Source organism: Cyanistes caeruleus, chromosome 1, assembly GCF_971803275.1.
Source record: "Cyanistes caeruleus chromosome 1, bCyaCae1.hap1.1, whole genome shotgun sequence".
NCBI lineage: Eukaryota > Metazoa > Chordata > Aves > Passeriformes > Paridae > Cyanistes > Cyanistes caeruleus.
Window position 1 is genome coordinate 8,797,020 of NC_141701.1, and position 22,605 is coordinate 8,819,624.

General features: G+C 43.2%; 1 protein-coding gene across 1 annotated transcript in view; it reads right to left on the reverse strand.

Moving 5' to 3' along the window:
• The window catches only part of TG (thyroglobulin), a 144,440-nt gene that overhangs the window by 117,740 nt on the left and 4,095 nt on the right, over positions 1 to 22,605 (reverse strand). The window contains exons 6-17 of the mRNA XM_086878477.1: positions 18,351 to 18,457; positions 17,146 to 17,289; positions 15,198 to 15,383; positions 10,892 to 11,950; positions 8,703 to 9,290; positions 7,465 to 7,707; positions 6,981 to 7,118; positions 6,348 to 6,425; positions 5,803 to 5,915; positions 4,838 to 4,949; positions 3,961 to 4,161; positions 288 to 497 (exon numbers count right to left, since the gene is read on the reverse strand). Of these exons, the coding sequence (XP_086734603.1) occupies positions 288 to 497; positions 3,961 to 4,161; positions 4,838 to 4,949; positions 5,803 to 5,915; positions 6,348 to 6,425; positions 6,981 to 7,118; positions 7,465 to 7,707; positions 8,703 to 9,290; positions 10,892 to 11,950; positions 15,198 to 15,383; positions 17,146 to 17,289; positions 18,351 to 18,457 (3,179 nt within the window). The remainder of the gene's footprint in view (positions 1 to 287; positions 498 to 3,960; positions 4,162 to 4,837; positions 4,950 to 5,802; positions 5,916 to 6,347; positions 6,426 to 6,980; positions 7,119 to 7,464; positions 7,708 to 8,702; positions 9,291 to 10,891; positions 11,951 to 15,197; positions 15,384 to 17,145; positions 17,290 to 18,350; positions 18,458 to 22,605) is intronic.

The following is a 22,605-nucleotide window of genomic DNA, read 5'->3' on the forward strand; positions in this document are numbered from 1 at the left end:
AAATCTGCATATAGATTGAATAGCTATTTATAGCTCTATTATTACAGTCAAGAGGGACAGTTTCTGGCACTGGGGCCAGCCAAGAGCCAGAGGTGAAGATGGCAGAGGACAGAACACATCTCCTGCACCTCAACTTAGCAGCACCCCTATAACTATGGCTGTTATTCACACTGTAGTTCTGTGATAAAAGATGATTTTTGCACTGTTTACATTGCTCTGAGCCCTCCCCAAGCCCCAGCAGATCAGATCAGGTCAGATCAGATCAGATCAGATCAGGTCAGACATACTCTGGCAGGCCTGGAGCAGAGGGGCAGCCGAGACCCAGCGCCGCTGCCGCGTGTCACACTGGAACGAGGTGTTGGGAGCGGCACTGTGGAAGCCCTGGCGACACATGAGCTGGCACTGCTGGATGCTTGGAGCTTGCCCAGGGATGTTTTCACAAAGTACAGCCCCATTGGCAACTGCTGAGGCACCAAATGGCAGAGCACACTGCGGACCTGCAGGCAGGGGAGAAAGGGGATACGTGTTAGGGACATCCTACATTGACAAAGTCCATAAACCCCTCATATCTACAGATTCAAACCTAGACAGCACCCTGAGCCTTTCCCACTCATCAGCTTTGATCTGGTTTGAGGTCAGCTTGGTTCAGTTTACTGAAGCTGATGGAAAGTGATGGGCAATGCATCAGGTCCAGAAAGGGATGTGCGTGGTTTCTAGGAACAGATACATTTTGAACAGTCATGAATAAATTTAAGCAGGAAATGAGAAGGAGATTTCTAACCAACAGCAGAACAAATCTTTACAGAAGATATCTAGTGGAAACAGGCAGGGCCAAAGAAACCTATTTCAGTTCCCTTTAGACTGAAGTTTGAAAGGTTTGAGATCAGGAACTCATGACTGTGGTGTCTTCAGCAGCACCATGCTGTTTCTAGTGACCAGTAGGGCAGAATATACATTATATATAAATATATTTTATATTTTTTATATATATATATAGTGTGTATATATATATATATATGTAGTGTATATATATACATATAGTGTATATATATATATGTTATATATTATATATATTATATATGTATATAAATAAACAGTAGTAAACAGTAGTATACAGCTTTAGAGTTGGATGGAGCACAACTTTCCCTATCAGCTCACTCTGTATGACTACAGTCATTCAAACCCTGCTAGCCCACTGTAACAGACTATTATAGCAGATTAATTACAGTGATAATTAATTTTTACTTATCAGTACAAGCCAAATGCTTCACTCAATATTAGCCAAATCCCAACTTAATTATTAAATATATCCAGCAATAGTTAAATACTTACGAGTTCCAGAGCTACAAAACGTAGGAACAAAAAAACAACTTCCTCACTTATAAATAATTACAAAGAAAAAGATGTTATCCTATCATACAATTCACTTGCTTGGTGTATATATAGATCATTTTCCAAACTACAATGCTCAGATCAGTTCTAAACTTCCCAGTTATAGAAGAGAGTCAAACATTGATGGTGGTTCAGGTCTGAGCACCCTCCCTCTCCCCTTCTGATGGAGATATGAAGATTAATATCATAACTAAGCAGCCACTTCATTTAAAGTATTAAAAACCTTGTATTAAACTTTCAGTTAAAGTACTAAAACATTGCAGGATGAATCTGGGATCCAGTGTGTGCAGAACATCTTTGTTTTCCAACTCTGAGCATTTCAATGCCAACAAAAAGCCTTTCATATCTGCCTCTCTGAATTGCCAAATGCATATTTTTATCCAAGTCTCCTTTACAGCAACTTTTTTGCAATCACTCAATAAATGGGGCCACTACATTCCTTCTCTTCACTCATTGACTCTGTAGCCAGACTCTCAGTAAAGGTGGAAACCTGGCACCCGTGCTTAACAAACCTCTGATACATCTCCCAAGGTTTTAGCACCAGAATATAGCTCTGTAAAAGAGATTGTAATACTTATCCTGGCCATTAAACTTCTTTCATAGGGGTTTCCATAGATTTTTCACAAGGAAATTAACATCTCCAGGACCTTCTCTAGAAACCTGTCTCTCCTCTGTCTCTACTCAGTTATGGGATGTGGGCATGAGGAGGGGAGAAGCATGTGAGGACTGCTAGGGTACTTGACATCGTCTCTCCAGCACATGTCAGCTAGAAGAAGTTGGGTTCTACCTCTGATGGAAGTGATTAAACTAATGAAAGCCTCCTGGCATGTACTGGGCACTCTGAGTTATTACTTTCTGTTTACAGTTGTCTGTTCTGGTGCTGGAGGAGAAATTTATCATATTTTCCCACCACAACAGCTTATTTTGCTTATAGACAAGATCTCCAAGGTAGCAGTATAGTACTCCTTTTTCCTGAACAATTAGTAATTCCCAGGACTAGAGGCATGAGGCTGGGTAGACTGAGAAGAAAACTAACTTTTGATTCTTTATTTTTACACAGTAACTAAGTTGTATATCACGAAAACTTCCATTGCTCTTTCAAAATCCAGAGAAACTAATAAAGATTATTTCAATCTTTATGCAGAAAATAACAAATAGGTCTCAGTAAAACCAGGTTCCCACTACACTTTCAAGGCAGCTCTTCTCAGCTCAGGATTTTAAGAAAAAAAGGTCATTAACCACTATTATTCACTATTTTCTCTAGGTAAAGTACAGGATGGCAGCAGCACTGCATTTGTGGGCAGCTCTGCTTCTCTGAAGAGCTAAAGACCTGCCTTGGATGGCTAGGTTCAGGGGACTACACCACCCTGCTTTGGAGCTCATCTCCTCAGAGCTCAGTTGGCATCTCCACACCACACCAGGAGCATGGGGCAGATACAGCCATGGGCTCTCCTTCTGGCCTCCTAAAATCCCACCCTCAGAACTCTCTACTGATACAAGAGAGCCTAAAGAAATTCCCAAGTTGGCTGAGCAGCTACCTGGTTGATAAAAATCTTGCAGGCAATTGGGTTGACACATTCAGGTGTTTTACAAGAGAATTGTAGAATCATTAAATTTGAAATGACCTGTAAGATCATTGAGCCCAGCACTATCAGCTCCTCCACTAACCCATGTCCTCAAGTGTCACATCTTCTATTCGGTCAGTGAGCACAAGCTTGTGTTGATCTTTGTACAGCAGAATCACAAAAGGAAACTGAAGCAAATGATGTGGTCTCATTTCCCTAACATTTTTCCAACTCTTCTCCCTCAAACCAAACAATCAAAAAAAAATCAGCAAAAAAAACCTACAAAAACAGCAGTGTCCTGCAGACAACTGTTGAAGGTTTTCTTTTTACATCTCTACTTTCCACTAATCATTACATTTTGGAACAAAGCCTTGTAGAAAGTTTAATTAATTTTGCTTCACTTCAGTGATGGGAAAATGCATAAAGGACATTGCAAATTAAATTTATCCAAAAGTTTCTCATTTGGATATCTCACTGGAAACCATGAGTGAATTCCAGTGCTTCACAGCTCTGGTCATTCAGGAAATACTCTGTGAATATGCAATGTTTTGGCACATCTTTTTCACAATTCTGGTCACAAGCCAAGAGCCAGAATGGCAGAAGCATACATTTTTCAAATTTTATTTTAGTCAGCTGAATGGGTTTTAATCCCAGAGCCAGCTCAGACTGGAGCAGGTTTAAGCTTGAAGCAAGCTGTTGGGATTGGCCTTATAGCTGGGTTTCATAGCTGAAATGGTTTGATTCAACCAATTTTATGAATTGGGAAAAATCAAGGATCTATTCTCTTTTTCCCCTCAGAAAACACCTGAAGAAAACTGGACAGCATGCCCAGGCAGGTCTGAAATCTGCTACAACACAAAGATAAGCATGTTGCTTGAGCAAACATCTCTAAAGGTCTGAAGAAATAAGATTAAATTCAACTAGGGAGTGGAAGAATTTAGGATGTGGGTGAAATCTCAGGCCTGGATTTGCTCAGGAGTAAAAGCCCTGAAGCAGGACTCACTTGCACATGCCGGTGTTCCCCCGTTCACTCGTGTCCCTGGCACCTCCTCTCCATTGCCCAAGACGCACCAGCAGCTCTCCTGGTCCTGGCTGCACTGCACAGGGGAGAAACCCCCCTCGTCCCCCTCACACTGGGGCACGTAGCCTCTGGCAGCTGCTCCTGAGACTGCTCTGGACCTCAGCATGGTACAGACACTGGGACCTGCAAAGAGACAGATTCCTTGCAACACACAGAATAGAATGCAACAAATTGACCTAAAGACTTTACCAGCAGTGCTTCCAGCCTGTTTTCTTGGTAGGAAGAAAGAAGAGTGACCAAGAAAATAAATTATTTGCTTCATTATAGAAATGAAGAACTTACTTATACTAGAGAAAAACCCACATTTTTTTCTAAAGATTAAAATACAAGTGATACTCCTTTAGAAAAATAGTTGAAAAAATGCTGTTATTTATTTTTCATTTATATCTTTTTTTGTTGTTGATGTTGTTGTTACAAATGTGATGGTGTATCATTTAGAGACTGATATTTAGGAGGCAAAAAAAAATCAAGTTAGTAAAACTTTAGCTTTTAGTAAAAATTTTTGATCAAGGTAATTTTAAAGGTAGTGATATGATCATTTACATTTTTAATTAGTTTAAATGGTGGTAAGAAATCAAATATTAAAAAATGCATAGAAACACATTCATAAGTTTGCCAAGACTGTTTTATTTCTGCTGTTCTGAAAGTAAAGGGTAATTATTTTCAGATACCCTTTCAGTGTTGCTGAGTTTGTACCCTATCACTGAGGAATTAAACTCTGAGTCTCCCCTGTTTCACAGGCAGCATTCTGAAAGGAACAGCATGAGGCATCACAGGCAGGGGGCAAAGCATTACTCACACTCAGGATTGCCATCCAAGCCTCTGCTGCCACGCTGGAATATTTCTCCTGACACAGGATCCACACACCAAATATCTGTGTCAGATGTCTGCAGCACAGTGTATTCTCCTGTCTACAAAGAATCAAGGACCTGTCATTGCAGAGCAGTGTATTTTAATACAGACACACCAAAATCCATGCCCCAAGGGTTGGTTAAAATGTTTTATTATATTTACACCTGTGCATTATTAAAACATATTGAAAAGAAACACAAAATACAGCATAACTAATTTGATAGACCAGTCCCTGAGAGAATCAAGAAGCATTTATGTTGGAAAAGACCTCTAAGATCAGTGAGTCAAAACATTAAGAAGGATGTAGACTAAGTCCACCGAGATAAAGCTCTGATAAAATCCTAGTTTGAAATGTGTTCAAAAAATGTGTAGATGTGGTGCTTAAATTCAGTGGTGGACTCAGCAATGCTGGGGTAACAGCTGGACTTGATCTTTGCAGTGTTTTCCAACCTAAAGGATTACATGATTTATATTATAATATATGATTATTTATATGGTAATGATTCTATTACATGACATAATTCCTTGCCTGTCTCTATCCTGCTCACTGCCACATTTTGAGAGCATCACAGACCCTGTTTCTCTGGGACATCTGCAACCAGCTCCCTCTCACAGCTTAGGAAGGAAGAGCCCCCTAAATGTCATTCAGTTAAGAGGTTCCTTTTAATCACCACTCTGCAAGAGCACCAGGCAGAGCCAGCCTGTGGGAGGGAGGTGTGGGCAGGCACAGAGCTTCCTATTCCCAGTCTCCATCTCAAAACTACGTCAATTCTGCCTTCTGCAGGGCAATACCAGCTGTTAGTTTTGTCTTTTCTTTCAGGTTAATAGAAGTGCACTACAGGAGCCTGGACAGAAAGTGTGCATGACTATGGCATGGTAAAACTGCCTCCTCCCTCAGCCATGTCAAATCACCTCAAGGCAGCTGGGGATGAACAGATCAGCTGCAGAGGTGTCCAGCTTTGCACTGCTCTGTCTCCAGCTGGAAATCATGGCATTGGCTCGAGATTGCTGACATGAAGTCTGGCCTGTCAGAGAGAAAACATTTTTTAAATGCAATCAAGTTTCAGACCTAAGCAAGAGAAAGAGTCACATCACTAGCTCCCTCACACCTCTGCATTAGGCACTGCTACAGTCTCAGGCAGGGAATTCCTGATTGGTGTTTGATAAAATCACAGCTGAGGTTGGAAGGGACCTCTGGAGATTCCTGTTTGGATAAATGGTCCAGTCCCCCTCTCAGGCAGGGCTGCCAACAGTAGAGGGTCCACTCTCAAATCATGCAAGCCAAAATTACACACAGTGAAATTAAATTAATTAGCTAAATAAGAATATATTTTTACTTTTCTTGCAATGGTTAGAAGCAAGCCTTACTTCATGCATATCATATTAGAATTTCCAATAGATATTAAAATTTGCAAGAGCAGGTAAAGACAAATATTTAGGAAGGAAACCCAACTGACATTTGGGAAGTTCTGCTGAGCGTGAGACCAAGGAATCCATCACATAACGACCTCTCTCATCCACACACCAGCAATGACCTGGCCAGGGAAGAAAAGCAGCTTTATTTTACATGTTGCATACTAGGAAGATTTTCACCCTCAGGAGCTCCACAGAAAGGGGTCAGTAAACCCAAGTCAGAGGTAACTCTGCTATCCAGGGGTAAGCAGACCACACCTGAGAGCAGTGGTGCAAACAGAAATGCAGCAGCTCTGGTGGGACTCCCCCACTGCAGCCCTGTCACCTACTCCCAGAAATTTGGCATCATCCACAAACTTGCTGAGGGTGTGCTCCACCATCACCATGGTCATGGGTGAAAGCATTAAGCAATACCAGCCCCTGGTACCAACTCCCAAAGAACACAATTATCAGCAAGCAACCGAATATCTGCTGATTTTTGAGCCCCAATGAGCTGCCACCTGAGTCCAGACAATTTACACACATCTTGTAGACCACATCACCTTCCTCCAGTCTGACTACTACTGGATTTCTATCTTTTATTTAGAATTCTTAGGGGATTTTTTTATTTTGTTTGGGTTTTTTGGGGGTTTTGTTTTGTTTAGATAGCCCAGAGTGTCTTGTTAGGAATTGCTCACCTGTGCTCTGATAGCACTGAGTTGGCTCCCAGTTTCCCAGGCCATCACACTGAGGGATGTAAGGGAGAAATCCCAGCTGTGCTGCTTCCCCAGCAGAACGTTTTGATGTAAAGTGACTCTGCCAGTAGAACTGCAGGACTATAAAAGAGAAGAAAAAGAAAGCTTCTAGTGCCCAACACAGGATACATTAAATCCACATATTTGCAAAAATCTGAATATTCCCTGTGCATCAGAAGACAAATTAGTAAATAAATTTAAGTACATAAAGGCTGGTTAATGCCCAGATTTTACATTTGCATTGTGTCACACATATGAGACAACTGAAATCAATTCTTGGAGTGGCAGCTTAATTAACCCTGATTAATTACCCCTGCTGAGTGGCACCTGCTTTTCAGCAAAGTTGCATTTGACACCAAGTGCTCTTGCACAGATTCTGGGCAATTCAGAATCCATTTAACTCAGCCCTCCTCTCCCTTCCACCCACCTGACCAAGCAGCCAGCTGGAGAGCAGAGTCACTGCCCAGCAGCAGCTTTTGGGAGATGCCTGTCTCCAGCCCGTAGGGCCCAGCAGAGCGCAGGAGCTCACTGTCCATCAGCTGGATCCCCTTTGCCAGCAAGAAGCTCTCTCCAAAGGCAAACTGGGACCCATTTGAGGCCAGGATGAGCTGCTCTGCATCCTCCACAAATTTCATGGCCTCTTGCTTCACACCTTCACATATACCAGGGCCTGTATAAAAAAGCATATATATATGGAGAGTATATTAACAGCTTTCATCTAAATCAGGCAAATATTTGCATGTGAAAACTAACTGGTCTTTTAATTAGCATTGTCTGTTTCCCTCTGAAATCAGTGTAGAATTGCATAATGAAGCAAAGGAGACTTGTCAGTGCTTAGCTCTAACAAGAGTCTAAGAGTGCCACAAGTCACACAAACGTTCTCCATGTCCTGGGCCAAAGACTCGATGTTTTAAATTACCTACTGGTTACAATCTGAATCAATACATCTCTACAGAACATTCCCTCAGTTGCTGCCACAAAAAAAGGTGGATAATCAGAAGTGAGAGTCAGAAAGGAAAATGAAGGTATATCCTTTGGGTGTGGAGTGGCAGCCTGTCCCCTCCATACATCTACTGACCCAGAAAGGGCAGTTCATAGCACCAAACCAGCTCCACAAAAGCTGCTCCTCCAAAATAACTCTGTTAATCTGCTTCATCCCCTTTATTCCTCACTTGCCCACACAACTAGAACCTCTACCAGTTCATTGTGCTGTCTCTTCTTCACAGCTGGAAAAATACTATGTGATGAGAACAATTTCAGTGATGGCATTTATAATATAGGTCATCTGCTGGAGTAACCCCAAAGAGGGCCCAGCACCTTGGAGGAGGTGTGTAGACAGAGAGCTTACTTCACACTTTCTAATATCCTTTACCACCTGGCTAAGTACCTTCTGCAAAAACATTGTCTGTGCAAACTCCAAATTATAAAATCTACACAAACTTGATATGGAACTTTATTTTCCTTATTCCTAAAGCTCAGCCACCACTTATTTACTGGAAATGAGTTATCCTACTTCTGACATCCAGCAATAATGGCAGTGCAGATGATCTTTCTGACAAATGATTGTCTGCTACTTCACAGCAATTGAAGGGACCTCCCTCTCTTGGGGCATAACATAAAAGACCAGGAAACACTCCTAATTATATGCCAGAAATGGTTACTTACATGCTGGAACCTGGTTCACTCCTGCCTTTGTTCCTTCCAGCTCGCCTCCTTTGCTGTCAACACACCAACAATCACGAAGTTCAAAGTGGCCTAATGGAGCACTAAAATCAGCATAGGGTCCTGGGTAGTAGCTCAGCTGCTCAGTCAGAAGCTGCCAGAACGTATATGGGTCCAGCAAAATGTTCTCAGATAAACGGGTCAGGTTCCCTTCCAGCACTTGAGGAGGGAGATCCGTGAAGGAGGAGTACATGGAGAATGTGGGGAAGACATTCTGGTGCCCAGCTTCATACAAAGCTTTAACAAAAGCTGAAAAGTCTCCAGAGGATGCCTCTTTATAGCCAGCTATGATGTTCAATAGATCAGGAACGGGCAGGGGCTTGCCCTCGTTGTTTTCTGCGATCCACCTTTCGTACCACTCGAAGGCTTGCTCAGGGGGACCGCTGCACTGCACCTGCCTCCAGCCACCTGCAGCATCACACTGGGGCAGGTAAAGGCTGGGCAGCTGGGGCACAGCACTTGGATCTGACAGCAGGAGCTTCACAGCCTGCAGAAACTCCTGACCAGCTGTTACCTGGCAAGCACTTGGGCCTGGGAAAAGAAAAACATGCACATCTTCTGAACACACCGAAGACATACAATACCCCTGTCCTCTAGCACAATAAACACCACTAATAAACTTGGTCACTCAGCCCAATAATAACAACATCCCTGGCCTGTTACTAAGGTATAATATCACTTAATGACATTAAGGTCCCACACTGAACCAGGGCAAGATTTCCAAAGGGATGTGAGCCCTCCAAGATGAATATAGGTATGTTTTTTTAAAAGTTGTGAGTACACTGGGTACTTGTAGTTCTTACTGGGGGTCCAGGTGCCACTAAATGCCTTCGTGAATCTGTTTACATCAATCAGGTATTTTCAGATATATTTGGTAATCAGGTTGTTATTTGTTCTTCAGCCAATCACTGCAAAAGCAAACATCTGAATAGTGGGATAATACTCACTTTATTTCCTCATGGACTGTACCAGAATGTTAAGACTGTGTGTCCTCTCTTCCTACACTCTACAGAACATTGCTACTGAATATAAAAATAACATTGCTCAAAATAACTGGAGTGAGTTTGGTTTGGAAGCCTTTTCTGCCATCTCCAGAGCCAAATTTCACTTTGCCACCAAACAGCTCTACAAACCCAACCAACCAAGGGGGCTCATCTTCTTTTGAGCACCAGAGAATTCTGAACCTTTTTATTTTGGATTGCACTACAAATGGGTTGTTGGATATAAATCCCCTTTCAATTCAGATCATTACAACTCCCTACTACTTCTGCAAACTGCTATTCAGAGGAGATCCCTCACTATGCACCACTCTCAACTGCTGGACACTGCTATTTCTCCCAAAATAAGAAGCAGGCTCTCCTCTTGGTCTGCTCTCCCTGTTGATGTGTCATTTTCAGTTCACAGAAACTTGAAAGACGAATATTAACTGCCTAAGTGCTTCCTTCTTTCTTCATATTCCATAAAGAAAAGGGCAAGGAGAGGCAATTCATACTCTATCAAACTGATGTCAAAAGTCATTTGCAACTCACCATTTTGGCCTGACTGTGACTTGTGAGAAACCTATGTACCAACCAACCAACCAAGCAATCACCCTCCTGTGTTTGGAGTCCTGTGATATCTTACCAATTCAAGGATATATCCTTGAGCTAAAAAGACTAAATCAAGTCCACAGTTTAAGGCACTGAAAATCGTTGTTTCTTATGAAAAGATGAGCCAGTGACTGTGCCCAGGTGACTTGGTCTGGAAGTAAAAGGGCTTTTTCACTAGGCAGGGGTCACATTCAGTTCCAGGGATGCTCCAGGGCATCATGGATGTCACACACTCCAGCTGCACACTCTGGTAGAGACATGCCAATGACATGTTCAGTAACCAGGCAAGATCTCAGGCTCCTCTGTTTGAGTGTGCCCACCCTACACCCTGACCACCTTTAGATATCACCTTGGGATATCAAGGCTGACACACACTGTATTTCTGACTATCCCCCTGCCACTGTAAATCTGGCTTGTTTTCCTGTTAGAAGACATTTGCATACGTCATCCATTTGTTTCCAGATGTAATCAGATATGAAGAAAGAACCATGAAATCCCAATACAAAAGACAGCATCTTTAAATTTCCAGTCCCTAAGACTTACATTGCATCAGCTTTCCAGCTTTCCCCCTTATTCCTGGAATAGTCTTGCCATTCAAATCGACACAGAAGCAATTTTTCCCATAACACTGGAGTGGCAGAAAGTCTCCATCCTCAGTACAAGAGGGAATAAAGAGATCTGATCCTGCAGGCAGGCTTTGCTTCAGGTTTTTCAGGTTTCTCCTTTGCTTCTCACACTCAGTGGGACACCTTGGGCGTTTGCCCTGAATTCTTGAGCCTGGAACCTCCTTACCCAAAGTGTCCAAACACCAGCACTCTCCTGCATAGCACTGAACTTCCTCATACCTGCCCTCCTTGGTGCATGTTGGAACAAACAGGTCCTTTGGCTCCTCACCACAGCCTTTGGATCCCAGAGCTAGCTTCACCACTTCACCTAAATCTTCAGCTGTGCTTTTGGGGACAGAAATTACTTGTTGAAGAAAAGTAAAAAACTCTGGTAGTTCCAGGACAGAAGAAAGGAATTTCATCAGATTCTGATTGTCCTGCAGAGTCACTGTGCGGCCAAAGCTGCCCACGAGAGGTTTACTCAAAATGGAGCTTCCCTTTGATACCTCCAGTGAAAATGCCTCAGCTGATGCCAGAGGGCCTTGGCCATTATCCACCACATCCAGCTGTGGGAAAAACTGGCCAATGCTGTACTTCCCACTAGTGCCAAGCACCCCTGTGAAGTTAAACTGGATCAAATTCTTCAAGAACCTTCCTCCAAAGAGGTTTTCTTGGAAACGCTTTGGGTTGGCAGCAAATTGCAGTGCCACCTGAGCCAGTTCCCTCGATGGGAACATCCCTGTGATGGCTTCACTAAGGGTGGTTTCTAGCTCAGGAGTCTGGCTGGCAAAAGGGCTTTGTGCAAGTGGGGATGACAATCCAGAGTCCAGAAACAGCTCCTTGAAAGAGGGAGGGCAGGCTCTTGAAAAGCCATCAATTTTGTCAGACTGCTTATCTGGTGTGGAGAACAAACTGGACTGGCTGAAGTACCCAGCAGGGCCATGAAGGAGCCTCGACAAGGCCCGGCGCCGCTCGGAGATGCACGAGTGCTCCTCACCTAGAGACAGATGTAAAAAAGAAAAAAAATACGTTTTAGAACCTCCAGGACTTGTGATTCTATTGCTCTCTTTCAAGCAACTGAGGCAAAAACAATATTATAGATTAACCTGCTTCTCAACTATGCATCATGTACATTGTTAAGGAAGTTGAAATATAGTTATATTATATATATATATAGTTGAAATATAGTTGAAATATATTCTCTACAAATAAAATCCTTCAGTCAAGACCCAAAATGAAAGGAAACATTCCTTCCCCACTGCCGAGTTCTCTGTTCTGTGGTCTTTTACTGGTTCTGTTGCTTCCCAATGTAAATTCTCATCCCTGTTCCCATGGCTGAAAGAATGAAAAATGTCCTTTCCAAATATTTTAGCTCTCTAGTAGGATGCCTGCTGCTAGCAAAAACCTCCAATGATCCAGGTGAAATGTGGGAACCTAAGAAGGAGAAATAAATTGTGGAAGAACAGAAAGTTATTTTAAACAATGCCTACTAATGAGGAATTTATGAAAGTTTCCTAACTAGATCTTCAGTTTCATAGTGAGGTGTTTGTTGCAAGAGGTTTGAAAATGAATTGTTAAAATTAGCAGTAATAGAGTGCTAAGGACCAGATGGCATTCATGAATGAGCTCTAAGGGAAAAAATACAGAATTTCAACAAAAATAGTCAAATGTCAGCATATTGAGAGTACCAACAGTGGCCCTGGGCACCATATCCTGGGTTAACCTGTGTCACAGGGGTAGCTGCATCCATCCCCATCTGTACACTGAGACACAGGCAGCAACAGCTCCAAGTTAGGATGCAACACATCAGTGAGCTTAGGGCTCAGAAGACAGCAAAAAAGGAAAGAATTACTAAATATAAAGACACCAAGAATCAGACAGACAGGATAGTTATGGCGCTGACTGCATCTCTGGAATGCACACAGCAGCTTAACTCACATGCCACACAGTTACCTGTCCTTGAAAAAGAGAAGGGAGGAAAAAGTAGCAGAACTACAGAGAAGGGGGGGAGAAATATTTTGAGGATGGAACAGCTTTTCCAGTACAAGAGAACATTCAGCCTGGACAAAAAAATATGGAAAAGGTTTTTAAAAAAGCAGGATTCTCCACATGATCACAATAGACAATTATTATTCAGTATTTCTCACAGTCCAGATGTAGAGCACATAACCATGATCATGAAACTTATTGCCAGAGTGCTAGGAAGGATCAAAGGTTAGAGGGCAATTAGACAAATCCCTGGAAGATAACTCCATAGGGGAGGGCTGAACACAATGATCTGGACTCAACCTCCTGTTTGGGGCATCTCCCACCTGCAGGAGGATATTTGGAAGTTATGTGCATTTTCCATGTTTCTCACTCTTTCTCACTCAGCACCACTGCTGTCCCTGTAGGGGACAAGATGGATAAGCAGCTTTAGTCTGCTCCAGCACCAGCTCCCTTGGGCTCCCCACTCCATCTCCATTTATTCCACAACCTAGCAATATGATCAAGCAGTCACAAATCCTGTTAAAAAAAAAGGATAAAAGCTGGAAACCTAAAAAGCTGCTAAAAAGATAACAAGTAATCTGATGTTCTGTGACTGATGTCTTTTTCACTCCTGCTTTCGCACCCTTGTCAGGCTCTGCAGTTCCTGACAGGAGCTCAGGGTCCCTTCCCAGAAGTTCTTTTGTAAAAGAACGTTCTGTAGGATGGGCCCCTTCTGTTTTCAATGTTGGCTCTTGGTTAGAGGGATGAAGAACATTCCTCAGAGGGCCAATAAGTTAGTGTAAGCCACAATTCCACAAGAAGAGTAATATGAAACAAATGTAGGATCAGGGGTCATAAACACTCTCCCCTCCTACCCACTGTTGAATCAAATCAAAACAGAGGAAGAAAGAATAAACACCAAAGGCACTGCTGGCGTGAATCTACTGTAAAAGGTCTGGAAAGGAGCATGTACCTATCAGGACTGCCTGGTGCTCTGACTCTCCAGTGTTAACACTGCTGAGTGTGAGAGCCAAGGACATTAAACAATCACAGAATCATTAAAGTTGGAAAAGACCTGTAAGTTTATTGAGTCCAGTCATTAACCCAGCACTGCCAGGCTCCAAGTACCACATCCACATGGGTTTTGAACACGAAGTAAAAGAGAGGAGAACTGGAGACACACACATGGCATGAAGCTGTAACCTCATGAAATACCTTCTCAGGAGTTAATCTGTGAAACCTCTGCAGAATTTTTTCCCAGCTTAAATTTCCTGAGCCTGCCAATAAAAGCTGCAAGCAGCCTGAAGTCATTGCCCTCCTTTCTTCAGCCCACCCCCACCCCCTCCAAAAAAAAGGAATTATCAGGAGGGCTCAGCAAAGCATACTCAAAAAGAAAACAACCATTCCCAACATATGGCGAGGCCTCTCAGAGGTTCCCTTGCAATATCCTTGGTGATCAGCCTCGAAGGCACACAAAGTTTTCATTTCACAGTAAGCCTGTGTGTGCCCAGAGCACTCTGAGCACTTGGAGCCGTGACACCCAGGGCAGATTCCTCCCATTTTAGCTGCCTGGGAAGTTGTGCAGTGTCTCACAGACAGAGCAATTGCCTTCCCCCAAGGCAGCCCCCAGATTAAGACCCTGTGCCTCAGCCCTGCAGCACAATCCTGAATATTTAGGTAATGCACTTCATAGCAAAGGTTTTTAACTTTCCTCCTCCCCTCCAGCCCCTGGACATTTCTGCTGTCATTTCCATTTAGGGCACTCATTTGATGATGTATTCTCTATAGAATCTCTCAAAGTCCTAACCTATACACCTTTCCTGAATTGTTTATTGGGTGGTTTTTAACAGGATTTGGCAGTTTTCATGGCAAAATATGCAGTGACAGAGTTGGAAAAAACCAGCCAGAATGGGAGATGAAATTCCACACTATTTCACCAAAGGAAGAAGGTAAAACACAAAATCACCATCGCTTGTTTCTCATGTTACCCCAGTCAGTTCCTTATATTACCACCCCAGCTCCTGGAGTCAGGAGCCAGATATCAGAGCAGCAAAGAAAAGCCTTGCTGCATGCAAAACCAAAAGGTTAAAGAAAGATCATAACAGCAAAATAAAAGCAGTATGCTATTTAATAATTTATTAGAAGATGACTCTTAACCGTAGGGAGGTTTCAGGGTCCCTGAACAGCAGAATCTGTCAGACCCCAGAAAGGACTTGCTCTGTTCTAAAGGCACTGAGAGAGGGGCTCCTTTTTCCTTTGGCAAATCTCACACATACCACAGGCTGGGGGCTGTCCTCTCCTCCTTGTGCCCGGGATCTCCTGTCCCTGGGTGTCCACACACCAGCACTGTCCCTGCTGCTGGCACTGCAGGGGCGCGTAGCCCCCGCCGGCGGAGCAGGATGGCGCGTAGGGGTGCTGGAAGCGCAGCGCTGCGGAACGCTCAGCCTCACACCTCGAGGGGCCTGGAGGGAAAACAGAGTGCCTTAAGCAGGGAAAGTCTAAAGTTTCAGAGCCACCTCGGTTTGATCCTATTGTTTGCCTATTTGGGAGAAAAAAAAATAATTTGGGGGAAAAAAAATTAATTTCCTGATTGTTTTCAGTGACACATCAAGTAGCAGCTCAAATGGGAATTCTCCATTCTCTTTTCCCATCAAGAATTTTCCCAGTGGTTTCCTACTGTAGGTATTAATTTCTGAAAACTAAACAGAAGATAAAACCTCAACATATTTTTCAGACATAGTTGCAAGTAGGCAGAGCAGGAATATTTCTCCCAGGGAACTATGCTGGAGGCTGAGGGAGCTCTAGCCCTTAGTGCAAAAGCAAAGTTGCCATCAGAGACAGATGTACAGCTTGGGGGACTGATTTGAAGGCAAACATTGATGTTTCTGAAGAGAATGAGGCATTGCTCCTGCAAACAGATCTGCACCTGAGTGTGGAGATTTGGGCTGAGACCACCCCACTTCTCCATTTCCCTCTGCAGGGATCTGAAGACTCTACTGTTCCTGGGTCTACTCTTCCTAGACCCTACTATTTCAAGCTGGCCTTAAAGGAAGAGAGGGCAAAAATTCAGCAAGTAAATTTTCTGGGGTGTGATCTGTCCAATACAGGACTTTACCCTCTGAATAGAAATTTGCTTGTTTATATTAACCAGTCAGTCTAAAAACACTTCTCACCTTCAAGAACTTTCCAGCTACACCCAGCGACCTGAGTGAGGCAGTGAGCACTGTTCATCCAGGGGACTCTGACAAATTCCCTAATTTGAGTGGCTTTGGGTGACAGCGTGAGGGCTTCATCCCCTCAGTGGCTGATGAACGAGGTCACATCTCCATCTTGTGGCTGGTACAGCTCCATCTGTGCTGACAGCTGCTGCAGCCCCAGCTACAGCCAGAGCACAGCCAAAAACACCGTGCAGTGCAGAGGGAATGTGCCTTCAAGACTCCCCAGAAGGATCAGCTTGTCCCAAAGCCAGAAAAACTGTGTGACCAAATGGCCAGAAGACTGACATCACTATCTGCTTAATATTTCTGGTGATGTGACTCCTTGGCAAGAGTCAGAAAGAAATGCCAGAGGAGTTTGGGACTTTGGATGGGAGGATGAAATATCACACAGGATATTCCAGCTCTCCCCAGCCAAGGCAGTTTGGTTTGGGCTCTGGTCTAGGAGGGAGGAGGTACCTGATCTCCTATCCTGCAGAGTTCATTGTCTGTATGTGGAGAAACTCTCTCCCCATATCCCTGCCCTGACCAGGGAAGGAATGGGCCCCAAAGGCAGATCCAAAAGTTCAGCCTTGCTGGCCAAACTCATGTGGCCTCCTGGGAATGGTGTGTGTTGTGGTCAGTGTAAAATCCTTACTGTTTCTGAGTGTGCCAACATAAATTAGGGAGCATTTTCTCAGACTTTCAATTTAATAAATCAACAAGTCCATCGCCATAATCTCAGGGCAAGAGATATGGAGAGTTCACTGGATTTCAAACAATGTGATCTGCAGGCACATGGGGAAGCACTGATCAGAGGACAGGTACAATCTGCTGGTAAAGAATGTACAGTGCAGAGGATAAAAGCCAGCTGCAATTCAGGGATCTTGATTCTTGCATCAGAACTCTGATATTACACATTTTTAGAGCAAAAAAAAACTCCTAAAAGAACTCTCCCCAACAGCAGCTGTCACATAAAAGCTCCAGAACTGCCATCTGATTTACAGAGCATCTCTTGGGTGTCACTTACACCTGAACTTTCCAGAGGTAGCCAGCTGGATCCCCAGGAATCGCCTCTGCAGGATCCGATGGATGCTGCTCTCCGTGAACGTGCGGGCAGGCTCTGGCACGGAGAAAACCGTGTCGTAAACCTCATCAAGCAGCAGTTCCAAGCCTGGGAAAGACAGACTTTTAGCACAGGGACTGCTTTTAAGGAAGAACTCACCCTTATACCAGAGGAGAAAAGCTGGGAGAATCTCAGGAAAAATAAATCCAGTCATCTAAACAAGTCAAATGTGAAGTTATACTGTGCAATCCTAATCCAGTGCTGGGTGCCCAGGCACCACATTTCTGTCTTGACATCTACCAAAACAAACAGGAGAAACATCCCATAATTGTCTATAGGCTGTGGTTTTGTTAGGTTCAGCCTGCAGTACAGAAATCGATGGAATTTTGGAAACAGATGCTACCAAAGCAACTACAAGTCGTTTTGGTTGCATACTGAAAACCAAAACATTCAGTAGCTTCTCTGACTGCACAGGTTTTTTGAGTACTTCTTTCTTTTCTGGGAATTAAATGCTGAAGTACTCATCTATCATCTAAATTTCAAGCTATTGTGCTTTGTGTTTTTCCTCTAAAAAGAAGTTAAAAATTAAAACCGCAGTATCTAAGGAAGGTCTGGAGATTCTCAACCTCCTCATTCCTCCTTGCTGAAAAAAGAACATTTTTCTAAAGCATCCCATCAACTATTAACATGTTTAAATCCTGAGGTTATGAGAGAGGAGGACATTGTAGAGTGGTTGGACTAGATGTCTTTAAAGGTCTTTTCCAACCCAAACAATTCCATGATTCCACCTAAGCAAGAAGAAAAGAGTTCATTCTTCAGGCCCCTTATATCCCCCCAGATTTGCTAATAGGACATGTCAAATATGACAGAGCTTTCTAGTGTGGGCAGGAAGTGGGCATTCAGAAATCCTATTCCACATCCCAAAGAGGACAGGATTAACTCCCAGGCACCAACTCCACTCCTTGCTGGCTGAAGCTGTGCTAGACAGGGTGGGATTTCATTAGTGAGCTCCAGCCCTTCCTGTGGGCATTGGTCACACTGCTCTTAGCCCTTGTAAGACTGGAATTGAACTTCCAAATGAGTTTGAAGACTGATAGTTGCTATTTGTCCTTTCCCTTGGGAATTCAACACCCCCCAGATTAAAGGATGAGATGCTGGAAGGCACTTACCTGTGTCTGCCAGCTCCCTGCCCAGGCTGTCCACACAGTAACAGTACCCAGAGATCTCCGGGAACGTTTCCCTCACCGAGCTAAATTTTTGGAAAGCCCTTGGGAGCCTGGAAGAAAAAATAGTGTTCTGTGTGCTGTGTGGAGCCCAGGGAAGCCCACTGACCACAACAAAGTACCAGCTGCTTCTTCCTGATTTTGTGGGAGAAGGATGTCTGCAGAGCACAAGGCCAGTGCAAAACACTTTTGGTCTCCTTTTGGCAACCAGGCTCTGACATGATCCAGATCACTGTTTGAGCAGGATAGCAACTCTCCTAAATGCCATTTTTCTAAACAAGCAGGGGATAATCTCCCTTCAAACAGGTTTCTGAGCCTTCATAAGCATGTACCAGCATCTAATTCACTTTCAATTCTATTGTCATCTTCAGAAGCTTGTCAAAGAGTGTAAAATAGATGGGCCTTGGCTTAATGTTATTACAACACCCATTCACTAGCCCCTTCCACAAATCTGCATGAGATGGCAGAATGCCTAAAAAACCAGGTTGCTTCCCCTTCCTTACATGCCATGTATGATTTCTGCACTTAAGCACAAAAGCTGATAAAAACCTCACTAATATCTTTCATTTTCAAGGCATGGCTCAACGTGTTGAGGAGAAGGAGAAAGGGCTTTTAATGTACAAGACTGACTTTGGCTTCTGGAGATCAAAGAGATGGTTTCCAATGTAATACTCTAGGAGTGACAGCAGCCAGATTCCAGCAAAGCAATTAGTTAAGAAAGAAAGTTAATATGGTCCAAGTTGGAAAACCATAATAAATGTGCTCTAAACTGACAGACATCCTAGGGTTTCTCCAAGCAAAAGGGAAGTTTTCCTAGTTTCAAAGTGCTAAGTTCTAAAACAATCATATCATTTAACAGACACGTCCCCTTGCCCTGAAATACTATAAAGGTCTGCTGTCCCAGCTCCACGTGGTTTATTTGGAAAAACCTAGCAGCAGGGCAGTGGAATTTTCTGCTCAACACCTTCAGAGACTTACACAAATTAGGTTTTTACCAAGGATGGACACTCACCGATAAGAATATTGGTGGATTAGGCACTGATTAACTGAGAAAAGCAGTTCACAGCCACCCTGAGAAACTGTGACCAGGCTCAGTTCGGTGCCACACTCCAGCAGCCCCAGAGATGCTCTAGAGCACAGAACCTGAGAACGGCAATGAAATGTTTGTCTGGCTCAGAGCTGCTGCTCAGGTGAGCAGGGCAAGGGGCCTTTGCTGCCTCCAAGACTTTGCCTGAATCATAGAACATTCTGGGCTCTTGGAATTCTTCCTTCCTTGGAAGGAAGATATCTAGTTCCAACCCCCCTGTCTTGGGCAGGGGCTGTTTCCAAATTGCTCACAATCCATCCAGCCTTGGCCTTCAACACTTCTAAGGATGGGCCATCCACATTTTCTGTATGTAACCTGTGCCAGTGCCTCACCACTCTCACAGGAAAGAATATCTTCCTAACATCTTAATCCTAACCTACCCTGTTTCAGTCAAAAGCAATTCCCCTTTGTCCTAACCCTACATGCATTTGTTAAAAGTCCTTCTCCACCTCCCTTGTAGCCCCCTTCAGATGTTGGAAGGTGCTATAAAGTCTCCCAGGAGCCTTCTCTTCTCCAGGGTCGACTCTCTCAGCCTGTCTTCATGGGAGAGATGACTCCAGGGAGCACCACCACCTCCTGCCAGGAGAGCAGAGGATGTTTCTGCTTCCACAGAGCATCACAGCACAGCCTTGGGAGTGCACAAAGCAGCAGCACCTCTGTCAGAGTAAGGGGCTGTAACCCCAGGGTTGTCCCAGTGTTACCCAGCAGTGGTCCTGTCTCAGAATTTGTACATCTCTGTGTAGTGCTGCTTTGCTCTGGCACCCTTCCACATCTTCAAATTAAAAGTTCACTGACTCCTTCCACTTTGGAGTGTCAAATCCTGTTCCACTGCTGGCACTGGCATGCTGAGAGACATCAAAATGTCACACTTCATGGCACCGAGGAACTTTTTTTATACTTCTGCAGTATAAAAATGATACAATTTAAGGTATAAACACATAAATAGCATATTCCTATGGTCTTCAATGTGCACATGGACATAAACAGCTTGGGCTATTTTGAGATCTTTCAGCTCCCCTGGATTATCAAGCGCTGTCCACTGCCCAGTCAGGAATATGATCTTTTTTCTGCACTGCTCATGTCCTTGGAGCTCATCACCTCAGCACTCAGCCTCTATCTGAGTGAAACAGGATTCAATGGAAAAACTCTGCATCCTGCTTTCTTTCATTTTCAACATTAAAAAGTCACACACACAATTACACTATTTTAAATGGGGCAGATGTGTAGTCACATCTTCTCATTCTGGTTGTTTTTGTTACAAGTTGAGAGTATAGCTAAATAGATCACAGATATAAATTAGGTCCACACAAGGAAGAAGACAAAACTTTTCTCACCTTAGGTGGAAAATACAATTCTTACCACATTTTCTATTTTCTCAGACTCTTTAATCACAGCCATTAAGATGAGTAGCAATAACATAGAATTCCACATTTTTCAGAGCCAGTCCAAATCAATTGTGACTACATTTAAGTTATGGATAAATTTATAATGTCTCTATGTGTTTCAACAAGAATGCTCTCACTCAAAAATACAGGAAAATAAATGAATGTGAAGTTGTTGGCTTTCAAAATATGAATCTCTGCTCTTAGCTTCCATCAAAGACAACTCACTACTGATTATAGCAAGAAAGTAAAAAAAATCTTCCTTGGCTTTTGATTTTTCAAGAATTCCCATCAATCTGCAACAGGGAGTTCTACATGGCTGCCAATCCAGGCAGAACCTGGACACAGTCCATGCAAAAAAGTAACAGCAGCCAAGCCCTGCAGGTGATGCAGGAAATTTGGGCTCATCATTCTTTTTTGAAGTCTTCTATTTGGGAAAGTCTTAGCCCTAAACTTCTGAGTTTCCTAATTTGTCTGTTTGGGGAAAGGGGTTTAACATAACTGGCTTACTCTGGAATATTTATGAAAGTCTAGGGAAATGAATTGGAAAGATAGTTAGGATTATATATCTAAATTTCAAAAATCAGTCTGTAGAACCAAATAAACTTTCTCCACTGTTTCTATATGAACATAAAATGTGGGTTAAAATCCCTGTTCAGCTACAATCCTTTGCTGTGGAACTCCTCCCTTCAACTCTTCATTCTGCCCTCTTTGGGGAAGGAATAATGACATTTCAGGCAGCAGTAGTGTGAAAATAAATATATTAATGACCTGAAATACTCAGATATGATTGCAATAGGTTAAGCCAAGGCCATAATTAGAAGGCAGACAGCTGGGACTGAAATGATCCTGCTGTGATTAATTACTTGACATGGACAGAAGATAAATCCAATCTCACAGGTCTTTGCAGGCAAATCTCCCAGTGGGAGGAAAAAATAATGCCAATTTAAAGCATTGATTTCTCCACTGTAATTGCTTTTTTAGCATTTCAACACTCCACAGACCAACAAACAAAAGAGTCAGATTATTTTGCTTTCACCAAAATAACCTCTCCTGAAGCTCTGACAAATTTGCACTGTGCATTCAGACCTGCCCTTCAGTTTTACTTAAATTAAAAAAAGAGAAACCCCTCCAAACAGCAAAACTGACATTTACTATAAAATGCTGCTACAGAGCCAAGTCACAATGAGATGTTTAGTGCACTGCCCTCCACCAGGGAAACTGGTGCTGACTGAGGTGCCAAGCCAGTGAACTGAGGTTCACCAGACACTGAAAGGTTTCTCTGGAGAGTCTGAACATCTGTGCCAAAACAAATTCCTCTCCCATCAGTTCTCCTTGCTCAGCCCTTACATCTCCATCACAGCATTAAGTCTCAGCTCCTCCACAGGACAGCAGCTTCCTGTCCCACAGACAGGGATTAGATCCAGTGCTCTGAAGCATTCCCCAGCCCCCTACAACCACCTAAAGAGAGTTGTGCACCAGCACAGCTGTTTATCACTTGCTGTTTCACCCATGTCAGCAACCCTGGCACTGCCTAATATTTAGACAGGTAAGAGGTTCTCATTATCAGATGGAATTTCATCTTTTCATGTTATCACTTGTTTGCATGTTATCATTTGCTTTCATCTCCCATATGGAATGGTCTTTCCTACCTCATATATATATACAAATTCCTCTGTTCCTCTGAATTTACCTAATTTGCTGTTGACTGTCTGTCTCAAAATTAGCCTAT